At 50.2% G+C, this 12501-nt stretch overlaps 1 protein-coding gene across 1 annotated transcript; it reads right to left on the bottom strand.

Annotated features, from left to right (window-relative positions):
* Window positions 1-3054: 3054 nt before the first annotated feature.
* On the bottom strand, window positions 3055-11480 carry ALAS1 (5'-aminolevulinate synthase 1). The gene is made up of 10 exons (XM_068157910.1): window positions 11183-11480; window positions 10094-10300; window positions 8966-9121; window positions 8653-8875; window positions 8006-8190; window positions 7252-7431; window positions 6884-7048; window positions 4522-4790; window positions 3893-4055; window positions 3055-3346 (listed from the first exon to the last, which is right to left on the bottom strand). Exons 1-10 carry the CDS (start codon window positions 11382-11384, stop codon window positions 3186-3188), a joined length of 1911 nt encoding a protein of 636 aa, XP_068014011.1. The 5' UTR covers window positions 11385-11480; the 3' UTR covers window positions 3055-3185.
* Window positions 11481-12501: the final 1021 nt, after the last annotated feature.

Raw genomic sequence — 12501 nt, 5'->3', positions numbered from 1 at the left:
TGTAGCCCCCTTCAGATACTGGAAGGCCACAATTAGGTCACCTCGGAGCCTTCTCTTCTGCAGACTGAACAGCCCCAACTCCTTCAGTCTGTCCTCATAGGAGAGGTGCTCCAGCCCTCTGATCATCCTTGTGGCCCTTCTCTGGACACCTTCCAACACCTCCACATCCCTCTTGTAATAGGGGCTCCAGAACTGGAGGCAGTACTCCAGGTGGGGTATCAAGTGCCACACGCCAAGGTTTGTCCTGCTCCTCTCATTTCAAAGGTTGCTAGCTTTGAATCTTGGGATTTAGTTCTCTCCTGTGACCAACTAGGAATAGCTTTTGAAATTACAGGCTGGAGAAGTGGGCACAAGCCAACCTCATGAGGTTCAACAAGACCAAGGGCAGGGTTCTGCAGCTGGGTCGAGGCAATCCCAGGCACAAATCCAGGCTGGGCAGGGACTGGCTGGAAAGTAGCCCTGAGGAGAGAAACTTGGGGGTGCTGGTGGACAAAAAGCTCAACAGGAGCTCTCAGTGTGCACTTGCAGCCTGCAAAGCCAATCAGATCCTGGGCTGCATCAGGAGAAGTGTGGCCAGCAGGGCAAGGGAGGTGATCCTCCCCATCTGCTCAGCTCTGGTGAGACCCCACCTGGAGTACTGTGTCCAGTTCTGGAGCCCCTATTACAAGAGGGATGTGGAGGTGCTGGAAGGTGTCCAGAGAAGGGCCAGAGGATGATCAGAGGGCTGGAGCACCTCTCCTGTGAGGACAGACTGAAGGAGTTGGGGCTGTTCAGGCTGGAGAAGAGAAGGCTCCCAGGTGACCTCATTGTGGCCTTCCAGTATCTGAAGGGGCCTACAGGAAGGCTGGGGAGGGACTGCTCAGGATCTCAGGTAGTGATAGGACTAGGGGGAATGGAATGAAGCTGGAGGTGGGGAGATTCAGGCTGGATGTGAGGAGGAGGTTCTTCACCATGAGAGTGGTGAGACCCTGGAATGGGTTGTCCAGGGAGGTGGTTGGGGTGCTGTCCCTGGAGGTGTTTAAGCCCAGGCTGGCTGAGGCTCTGGCCAGGCTGATCTAGTGTGGGGTGTCCCTGCCCATGGCAGGGGGGTTGGAACTGGATGATCCTTGTGGTCCCTTCCAACCCTGACTGATACTATGATACTGATACTTAATTTCTGGTAGCTGGGCCCGTTCTGTGCCTTGTTTTTGATCCCCTGCTTTCAGAGTGTGAAGTAGCTGCTATAAAAACGAGGAGGAAAAGTTTAGCTTCTGAACTGGTATGTAACATGAACTGGGCCAATCCTGAATGCTTTTAGTGAAGAAATGCTGTGTTCACACAGCTGTGTGTCACACAGCAGGAGCTGCCATCCCCCACGTGCATCACTCCCATCAGCAGTTTGGAATGGCACATTATGGTGCTGGGGACACTATTGTAGGAGAGGCTGATGTAGGATCTCACTTGATGTGGATTTGGGTTTGGCTGATGTGGATTTCACTTGATGATGGCTCCAGTTAATGTAGTAATAGAGCCTAAGACACAGAACAGCTCTCTTCAAGAGGTGTGTATGCATCCAGTCCTAGGCCATCAACTGCTCACGGTAAGGCAGGCAGGGTGCAGTGGTTTCTCCTTGGGTAGCACTGAACTTGCCTCAGTAAGATCAGGATAATGTCACAACATCTGAAAGCAAATCCACTTCACCAACTCTGCAATCCCTTGCACCTCTGACAGCCTGGTGGCTGAGTTTGAGCATGCCAGTTTGTGAACTGCCTTGCTTAGTAACAGTGCAACATCACCAGGTTCATCCTATAGCCTGATGGTGGAGAGCTTCCTTCTCTCCCACACAACACCTGTGCAGGACTGAGGCAGCAGCCACTCCACTGCCTGGCAAAGAGCTTTTAAAAGGTAGCTTGACTGCCTGGGATGTCAAACATCTTAGTAAGACTTCATCTGAGAAGAGCAGTGTGCACATGCTAAACTGACTCATGACTTCCAGGGAATGATGATGATAATTATAAGTTGGGCTTCTGTCTCCCTTGTGTTATTAAAGTGAGCTTGAGCATGCCTGTGAGCAGGACAGCAACAGACAATGCCAGGAGATTGGCTTGCTACCACATGGGAATTAAGAGTACCTGGACAGAGTAGCTGTTCAGTGCCTTGTGGCAGTTATTAGTTGTGCATGAAGCAAGAAGTGCTTTGCTCTTGCCTTTATGCCAATATTGATCTCTCAGTACACACACCCCCCCACAAAATGAGTTTCTGCTGTTCAAAGCATGCCCTTGCTCTTCATAGTCATGAGGTCTGTGGTGACAGGTTGGACTTGGTGATCTTTGAGGTCTTTTCCAACCTTGGTGATTCTGTGACAGAGGGCATGGCAACTAGGCAACAGGCCCAAGTTTTCAGTGTGGTAGAAGCAGCACTGATATCCTCTTACAAGGACTGATGTCTGAGACCTATTAGAGTGTTTTAGTGAGAAGCAGCTTTCACACTGTGCACTGGAGAGCTGATCATGCAGGCTTGAAGCAACACAGCCAGAGGCAAGTTGTTTTTACCACCTGTAGTGTTAAACATGCCCTCCTTCCCCAGCCACTCCACCACCCTGCCACATTGGTTTTGTGACTGACAGAAAACATCACTCAGTAAATCCCAGTAGCACTACTTTCCTCCTAATAGTGAGCACCACACTAAAGACCACAGCAGGAATGTTTGTGGGCAAAGGAAGAATGTGGCAGTAGAGGGAGACAGCATCTGCAAGAGTTAGATTCTAAATGCCTGCCTCCAAAAACATGGGTGAAAGCTTATCACACAGCAGTTCTGCAGCAGCATGTGCTTTCAGTGCATGTGGTCCTAGAGCTACACCTTGAAGAGCTTTCAGGCAAGCTCAGGAGGAGCTACAACTACCCCTTTTCTCCTCAGAAATAAACCCATCCCTTGTAGCACACCAGGCTTTGGCACATGCTCAGTGAGGAGACAGTACTCCAGCTGAAGGGCAGTAAGCTGCAGCCTTTTTATTCCAACCACTGACACTGCAAGTTTCACTGAGAGAAGGTAAACAGAGAAACAAACAAGCACGAGTGGGCATCATGGCTCCAGAGATTTATTTTCAGAGCTTGATGCTTAAACTATGATTAAAATGCTTAAGCAATTTAAAAATATCACTGACTGGGTACTGGAACTAGACAGGAACACAGCTAGCAGCAGTACTTTCATGCACTGACAGATACCAGTTTGCTCATGCCACTGAAGTAGGATCTTTCCCTTTCACTCATCACTTCAAAATGCAGGGGTCTTCTGCAGAAGTTGCATTCAGCTGATGAATGTGGTTTCAGCTCCAGCCCAACATCCTTCCAGGTAGCCAGCAGTTTTTCTGTTAGGAACAGCAAAGTTTATGAAGATCAAAGCTTAAGGCAGGAGGTTGCTTTGGAGAAGCAGCAGAGATTCACATACCTATTCTCCCAGCCAATGAGGGGTAACAGGAATTCACTGTGACAATTTACTGGACTGAAGCTAAGTCTCAGCTATCCCTCATACTACCTCTGACAGGAGCCAATAGTTACTTTTGCTGGAGAGATCAATGTCTAAGATGGGTTAACAGCTCAGCCAAGGAGGGCAGATTTCATTTGTTACATGGGGGGCCAAAGAAGATTAGTTTGGAGAGTGCATGAGTAGAGCCCCAGCAGAGGTGGCTGTGACAGTACTGGTTGAGTACAGGACTGCACTGCTCATGCACAATCTGTTCTAGGCCTTCCCATGTCATGCTCAAAGCATGCTCAGTGCAGAACTATGTGCTGAAGTGGGAAGACACTGCCCATCTAGTGACATCTGAAACTGAAGTACTTCCTGGTCTCAGCTTCAATACAGAGACTGCAGTCAGCTCAATCTTTTCATGGCACTGAGGCAAGGATCCACTCACCAAGAAAATAGCTCATCATCTGTGGGGTGTGGTGAGGCGTGGGGGCAATACGCAGCAGTTCTTCTCCACGGGGAACTGTGGGGTAGTTGATTGCTTGGACATAGATGCTGTGCTGGCTCATCAGCTTGTCACAGATCTCTGTATTTTTAGCAGCATCTGCAACCTAAAGCTCAAGATGGTGAGTTACAAAAAACCCCCAACAAACAAAACCCCAAACCAACCAAAATGTGCACAGTGGCAAAACTGTCAGCCCAACTTCACTAGCCACAGGCATCATAGGACTAGTGAGTCTTCCTTGGGCTACCCTAAGCAGCACATACAGCAGAAGAGAGCTAAGTTTGTGCTGTAGGTCCCTCTCTGAGCACAAGTCTAGGCAGGTAGCTCTTGATAGCCAAATTCTTCCCTAGCTTGCTGCCAGTCTTCCTGCCTTTCTGTACACTGTTAGGCTGTGGGTTTCAAACACTGCCCTCCTGCTTCACAACATGTATACAAGCTGAGGCCAGCTAAAGGCAGACTCCTAGCACAGCTAACATTCCCAAAGTTCAAAACTAATACCTGAAAGTGTAGCGCTGCCATGGATGTGGAAACAGGCACTGCTGTCCCTTGTTAACAGCAGCACAAGTACTCACCCTTACAGGAATGATGTGACTGGGGCAGTGCACCACAGGAAGCCCTGCATCCATCAGCATCTGTCTCATAAGCTTCACGTTGCGCTGGTGCTGGCGCCTCAGAGCTTGCCCCTCGGCACTCTTCAGGGTTCGGACAGATTCCAGGGCCCCAGCGAGGAGCATGGGTGGCAGGGAGGTGGTGAAGATAAAGCCAGCAGCATAGGAACGAACAGTGTCTATCAGAGAGCTTGTACTGGAGATGTAGCCTCCTACACAACCAAATGCTTTGCCTGGGGAAAGAAAGAATAGAATAGAATTAACCAGGTTGGAAGAGACCTTTGAGATAGTGTTGGGTGAGGGGTTGGACTCTATCTAATCAACTAAACCATGGCACCAAGCACCCCATCCAGTCTCTCCCTAAACACCTCCAGGGATGGGGACTCCACCACCCCCCTGGGCAGCACATTCCAATGGACAATCACTCCTTCTGTGAGCACTGCATCCAGTTCTGAGCCCCTCAGTTTAGGAAGGATGTTGACTTGCTAGAACGTGTCCAGAGAAGGGCAACAAAGCTGGGGAGGGGTTTGGAGCACAGCCCTGTGAGGAGAGGCTGAGGGAGCTGGGGTTGCTTAGCCTGGAGAAGAGGAGGCTGAGGGGAGACCTTATTGCTGTCTACAACTACCTGAAGGGAGGTTGTAGGCAGGCAAGGCTGATCTCTTCTCGCACGCAACCAGCACCAGAACAAGAGGATGCAGTCTCAAGCTGTGCCAGGGGAGGTTCAGATTGGATGTTAGAAATTCTTCACAGAGTGATTCTCATTGGAATGGGCTGCTTGGGGAGGTGGTGGAGTCACCATCACTGGAGGTGTTCAGGAGACTTGATGGGGTGCTTGGTGCCATGGGTTAGTTGATCAGGTGGTGTTGGGTGAGAGGTTGGACACAATGATCTTGAAGGTCTCTTCCAACCTGATTTTTTCTATTCAATTTAAACCAACTGAAGTGAACCTCTTCCTAACATCCAGCCCAAACCTTCTCTCGTGCAGCTTGAGACTGTGTCCTCTTGTTCTGGTTGCCTGGGAGAAGAGACCAACCCCCACCTGGCTACAACCTCCCTTCAGGTAGTTGTAGAGAGCAATAAGGTTCATGTTCAGCCTACTATCAACCAGGTTCCCCCAGGTCCCTTTCTGCCTGGCTGCTCTCCAGCCACTCTGACCCCAGCCTGTAGCTCTGCATGGGGTTGTTGTGGCCTATGTGTAGAACCTGGCACTTGGATGTGTTCAATCTCATCCCCTTGGACTCTGCCCATCTGTCCAGCCTGGCAAAATCCCTCTGCAGAGCTCTCCTACCCTTTAACAGGTCAACACCTACTCCCAGGGGCAAATCAAGCTTATTCCTTCCACCCATGAGAAGGGTACTTAAGGTTTGTAACCTTTCACTCATTCCTTTGAGTAGTGACTACATACTGTATTCATGGCAGGCAACAACTCCAGGCCCTCCTCACTAATCTTGTATTTACTCAGCACATGTTACAGCTTTGTAAGCCAATCCTGGTAACATGGATCTAGTTATTACACAGCAAGGACAGTTCAGGACTCTCAAACAAACACTCAGGTTGATTGAGGAAGATCTCAGAAGCCAAATCATCAAGCATACACTTCAGCAGCGACTCCAAGTGATCAACACTAAGTCTCTCAGCAGATTTAAAATAATCTGGTTCCAGAAAGGCTATAAATAGCCTGTGCTCCTAAGAGCACACAAAAGCCCCCCCCCCCCTTCCAAATGTTCAGGCACCAGAACACAGCTGCAGAGAGAATCAGGATGCCTAGTGAATGTTTGTTTCTCTTAGGGTGAAACAAGATTCAAGTCTCCAAGCCAGGAATTTCCCTAGTAAGTTTTATTTACATTTTGGAAGGTGTTTAAACAACTCTCCAGTTTGCAGCAGCAAACTTAGTCCTAAGCCTGTATTCTACTCAGATAATAGCAGTTGCTTCAGTACTTGCCAAATCTCTTTACATAACTCCACATCTCAGGTTTCTAGATTAGGAGCACTCCACTGCACATAAAAGAACTAAGTACTACTAAATATAGAGTACTACCCTACTAGCATTCTCACCTGAATTTATTCTGGAGTTGTGTAATATGCTTGTTTGAAGAAAAAGCCCAATGCTAGCTTCACTGATTTCTGAGGCAGTGTAAGGAGCTTAACACAAGCTCTTCAAGCAGTGGGGCACAGCCAAATCCTCTGAGCTCTTTGGAAAACCCTTAACCCTAACAGCCTTTAGCAGGTTCATTTCAATAGCCTGATTTTTGAGTTAACCCACTTAATTTGTCTGCTCAGCAGCTTTGCTGCCTTGGCTTCTGTAGAAGTGCCAGACCATGCATACCGAGCGTTCCAGAGATGATGTCCATCTTGTGCATGATTCCATCCCGGTCTCCTATGCCACCACCTCGAGCTCCATACAGCCCCACAGCGTGCACTTCATCCACAAAGGTGATTGCTCCATGTTCATGGGCCACATCACACAGCTCTTCCAGAGGACAGACTGCACCTAGGAACCAAAGCAAGAGACCAGTGGTTTAGGATTCTCTGTACACAGCTTGGGTAAAACACCAGGGGTACCCCAAACACAAGGCACTTCAGGAGACTATTTTTGTGTAAGTCCTTATAGCTCTGTGCACTTCTAGGCCTAAAATACAGATGACTTGAACACTAACCACACTGGAAAGAGAGAGGAATTTGATGTCAACTTACCATCCATTGAGTGGACAGTTTCAAATGCAACTATTTTAGGGGTAGATGGATCAGATTTCTTCAAGAGCTCTCGGAGGTGGTTGACATCGTTGTGTCGAAAGATGTGTTTTGGCACCCTGCTGTTACGGATCCCCTGGATCATGGAGGCATGGTTTCCAGAATCAGAGTAGATCTCACAGCCTGAGGAAACAGCCCAGTTACAATTCAAGCATGGAAAGCATTAACTGGTTTCCAGCATTCCTGGATGTATGGAAAGTGTTGAGGCACCAAGTGTAGCATGCTCAAGGAAGCAGTGCTCTCAATTAAAAGAGCAAGTTGCAGATCATGAAGCAACAAATATTTAAGGCTTATTTCAGGTGTTTAAACTAACACCAACTTGAGCTTAAGGAAGGAAGTTGTTTCCCCCCCCACCAAGTCCTTCATATTTTTATTTAACTCTAAGGTAGAAGTTCACACCCACAGGTGGGAGAATGCTGAATTCCTGCTGCCTTTCAAGTGGCATTTAAATGCAAGGGCAAAAGGCTCTGTGCCTTTTGTCCAATTCCTTCTGCAGTTCCTAAGTCTCAGTCTCTATAAGCTGCTACTATGATTTGGTCAATTTGAATATGGCATAAACCCCTCCACCCCAGCCATACTTTGCTGATTGAGAAGGACAAAGCCTCACTTTGGGTAGCCACTTGTAAGATGTACTCCCATCTGCCTAGGGCAAGGTTGTGTTTCTGTGTTGGATAGGGGTTATGGTTTGAGATCTCACCTGGCAGCATTTTAGCTAGAGTGAAGAGAGTGGAGTCATTAGCTACAAAGCATGATGAGAACAACAGTGCTGCATCTTTTCCATGAAGATCAGCCAGCTCTTTTTCCAAGTCAACATGAAATTTACTTGTTCCTGAAATATTTCTTGTGCCTCCTGCTCCAGCACCATGCTGTTTTAGTGTATCCCTACAGAGGGCCCAAAGAGAGGTGTTAGCACTGCTGCATGACAAGAGTGAAGCATCATTGCTGAAAACATTCCAGTACATCAGCAGCATTGTGCTACAAAGGGACTGGCTGCAACAAGCAGCTGTTAGGTTTGAGATCTTTGAGCAACCTGCACAACTTGGGGATCCAGTAAGCTAAGAAAGCAGTTACCAAGTCCAGCTGCAATATACCATCCAGTTTATCTGGTAACGTTTGAGGGCTTCTAAAGAAAACCCAAGGGGCAGGGCCAGTGACTGACCCAGCTATGGACTTCATTACCTACTTGAGCTCAGGAGGAGAGCATAAGCTTAATTATCTACCAAGAAGAATATCAGAAGCATCTTATGGGGCAAAGTACAGAAACCAGTTCTCCAGAAGCCTTTGCACAAAAGCTTCTGTGGGGCACTACGGCTTGAAACCGCCTCTTCACACGACACCACTCACATGACTGCGGCGCACACACGAGGGTGACGGCTCATCCCCAGGTAATCATTGCTGCACCAGACAGAGACCTCTTTCTTGGTGATCAGAGAATCAGTGTAGTCATCTGCCATGGGGAAGATCTGTGCCTTCCTGTTCACCGTTTTGAACACTCGGTAGGTGTGATCCTTCTTCTTTTCATCAATCTTCTTCTCAAAGAACTGATCGTACTGGAAGGTGGATACAGCTGGAACGAGACACAGACTTAAGCACACAGGAAACAATCACAAGAGATGAGGCCTGGGGAGAGGGGGGGGCCTCAGCCAGACCACCTTACATTTTGGCAAGTTGTCCTGAAGCAGATGAGAGACACTTTCTGGTCTTTGCTTCAGCACAATATCCTTAAACTTCTTGAGCAAGTCACTCCTCTCTTCTCCCTCCAACTCTGTGCTCCTTGCTGTGGCAGTAGTTGGTATTTTGGCAAACTCTGTACCTGCAGGCATTGTGATGTATTCCAGAGGATTTAACTTGGTTTTGTTTCTAACTGGTTCAGTTGCATTCAGCAGAGCAAATATTTCAAGTAACTTTAACCCTTCATTCTTGAGGAAGCAAGTGCTGCAATCCACATCTCTCTGACAGGATCAACTACTTGCTTTCAATTTTGCATTGCAGAGGACAAAAGGAAAGCCTTACTGATTAACTACATGTATCTTGGTTACAGCATGTATTTTCCTTACAACACATTTGGTTCCCCATGACTCAAGAAAACCCCTCCAGACAGCTAAAGCATTTATCTGACAGAGCTGGCACACACCTAACTGAAGGCAGAATTCTAGCCAGCTGCTTCCTTTTCAGTCCCAGGGTTTTGTCCTATTAGCACAAGAAAATATTCCCCAGAAAACAAACATCAGTGAAAATATGCTTCCTGAGACAGACAGGCAAGGCTTTACTGGTACCAGTGAAAAGAGTTCCTTCCTTTGAAGGACAGCCCTTCCTTATCAGGACTGCAAGCCAGACAACACCCTCTAGTTCCATAAACAAAGAAATATTCCCACTTCTTCTTTTCCTGGTTGGATTTGTGCTTGTACTTGCTTAGCACTACAACCCAGCTTCTTCCATCTCTGGATATACCACCTTTATCTGTAGCAGCACCCTGGTAAAGCTTTCTTCAGCCCCCAGCATCCACTTTGGGTGTGAGCAGAACAGCTTGAGTCACACATTTAGACCTAGCACACTGAACTACAGCACATGGTATTCCCACACCAAAATCACCCAGAGGAAACACTCCACAATGCTGTAGGTATGCCCTTGACACCCACATTCTGCAACAGCTTTTTATTGCAGTCTCCCATAATCCTACCTACATCACTTAAGTGGTGACTGTTAGACTTGTCATACCACAGGGCCAAGTCAGGCACCAGAAGTTCTGGGGAGGCACCGACACTTCAGCACACACAATACATACCTTTCCTGTCCACCTGCATTTCCTGTACATCCTCCTGGAGCTCTAGGCTAGCTTTGCAGAAGACATTACTGTTCTTGTGATTCATCTGAGCTGCCAGGAATGGGCATTTGGTAGCAGAGCCATGGCTAGTACCAGCAGGTGGGTGGCCAGTAGGCGGCTGGGTTCCATCTGTGCTTTGTTGGGCTACCTCTTTGGCATTTTTGGCCTCTGAGGGCAGAAAAGGGAAAGCATATCAGCTTCATCGTTTTCACACACTGTCTTAAGGTTTTCCATCCATTACCTTCACAATTGATTTGACATAAGCCATTCAGCAATTGAGCAATTACATTATACATCACTTATACAAGCAGGAAATCCCAGTAACGCCCATGGGGCATCTGATTTAAGATGCTAGATGTACCTTCTGAGGGATAAACCCCTGTATCTTGCTTTTGCTCCCAAAGGAGAGATTTTCTTTTCTAGAGTTAGACTGCCCTCAGCCACTAGTCCTCCCTCTGCTGCCAGTCTCTTTTCAGTGATGCTCTGTGATAGGGCAAGGTACAGCAGGTACAAACTAGAACACAGGAGGTTCCACTTCAACAGGAGGAGACACTTCTCTACAATGAGGATGAGAGAGCAGTGGAACAGGCTGCCCAGAGAGGTGGTGGAGTCTCCTTGTCTGGAGAGGTTCAAAAGCTGCCTGGCTGTGTTCCTGTGTGACCTGCCTTAGGTGATCCTGCCCTGGCAGGGCAGCTGGACTCGATCTCAGGAGGTGCCTTCCAGCTCCTAGCATCCCGTGATTCCCCCGAGAAGCAGGGTGAGAATCCCAGGGGATGTCAGCGGGTGAAGGTGGCAGAGGCCCCAGCTCTGTGATTCAGGATCCCCAGCCAGAGCCGGCTGCAGGACAGCCAAGCAGGCCAGTGTCTTATTTGTGCCCACCTTTAATTACCAGGGACATTTAAAGGGTTGAGCAACCCTCCTCTCGAAGCTGCCTATTCCAGAAGTTTCCTCCTCGATCTGATCTCTGTATACAAAGGTGACCACGTCTGTCCTCAGGACACCTCCCCGTGACCCAGCCCGGCGCCCCGCCGCCCCTCCGGCCGTACTCACCCCGCCGGGTCGCGGGGGTCTCCTCCTCCGCTTGCTGCCCGCGGGCTGCGGACGTGGCCAGCGTGCGGGTGGCGGCCGGGGGCGCTGCCTCCATCATGCGGGGGCAGTGCTGGGCGTAGAGGAGCAGGGAGGGCCCTGCCTTCTGCAGGAAGGCCTGCGAGACGCGGGCCAGGAACGGGCAGCGCCGCACCACCGCCTCCATCCTCGCCGCCTGAAGGACGCTCGACCGGACGCCACCAGCGAATGGGGAAGCGAGACCCCGACAGAGGACACGCAGCCGGCCCCGGCCCGCTCCGCCGCTGCCTATATAGCCCAGCCGGGAGCGCGCAGGCGCGCTGCCGCTGCCTCGCCGCCACGCCGCGCAGGCGCGGAACGGGCTGCGGGGGCCGCTGGTGCCTGCAGGGGCTGCTCCGAGGGCACGGAGGGGCTGGAGCGGCTCCCGGGGGTTTTGTGAGCGGTCAGAGGAGCGCCGGGGTGCCGTGAAAGGATGCGGGCGGCGCCGGGCTGCCCTCGCAGGGTGGGAGAGGCTCCCGGGGCGTTGTAAGGGGCTTAGGAAGAGGTTCTATACGGAAAGAGTGATTGCGCTATGGAATGGGCTGCCCGGGGAGGTGGTGGAGTCGCCGTCATTGAAGGTGTTCAGGAGGAGACTTGATGGGGTGCTTGGTGCCATGGGTTAGTTGTTTGGGTGGGTTGGATTGGTTGATGGGTTGGACACGATGATCTTGACGGTCTCTTCCAACCTGGTTTGGTTTATTCTAATAAAGGTTTATCCTAATAAAGGAGGGGGCTCAGGCGGCTCCCGGCATGCCGTGAGGGGATGGAGGAGCCCCCAGGGCACGGGGGGATGTTGGGTCGCTCCCGGGGCACCCTGAGGGGCACAGAGGGGACCTGAGTAGCTGCTGGGACTGTGTGTGAGGGGACAGAGAGGGGCAGGCAGCCCCAGGGTGTGTGAGGAGATGCCCCGCAGTAGGGGCATGGCCCCCCCGGGAGGAAGGGGCAGGTGGTTGTGCTGCTCTGGGCTTCCTCTCGGCCCCAGGCTATCCCACGCGTGTTCCCCAGGAGTGTCGGACTCCTTACTCGCAGGACAGTGGCTCTGGGGGCCCCTGGTGTGGCTGTTCATTGGAAAACAGGAGCTCTGAGTCAGCTCTGCGGGGGGAGCCGGCGCTGCTCAGACTCATCCCCTGCTTCCTGAACACACCTGGCTCCCTGCGGGTTCTGCACGGGGCCTCGGAAAGCACCGGCTGGTCTCGCTGGTGACAGTGGCATGCTGAACCCCTCTCATTTTAGAATATTAGAATAAACCTTTATTAGAATAAACC

The sequence above is a fragment of the Melanerpes formicivorus genome, unplaced genomic scaffold (assembly GCF_026170545.1).
Source record: "Melanerpes formicivorus ecotype bairdi unplaced genomic scaffold, bMelFor1.0.p_v2 SCAF_38, whole genome shotgun sequence".
Lineage (NCBI taxonomy): Eukaryota > Metazoa > Chordata > Aves > Piciformes > Picidae > Melanerpes > Melanerpes formicivorus.
This window is presented reverse-complemented; position numbering and strand designations above follow the sequence as displayed.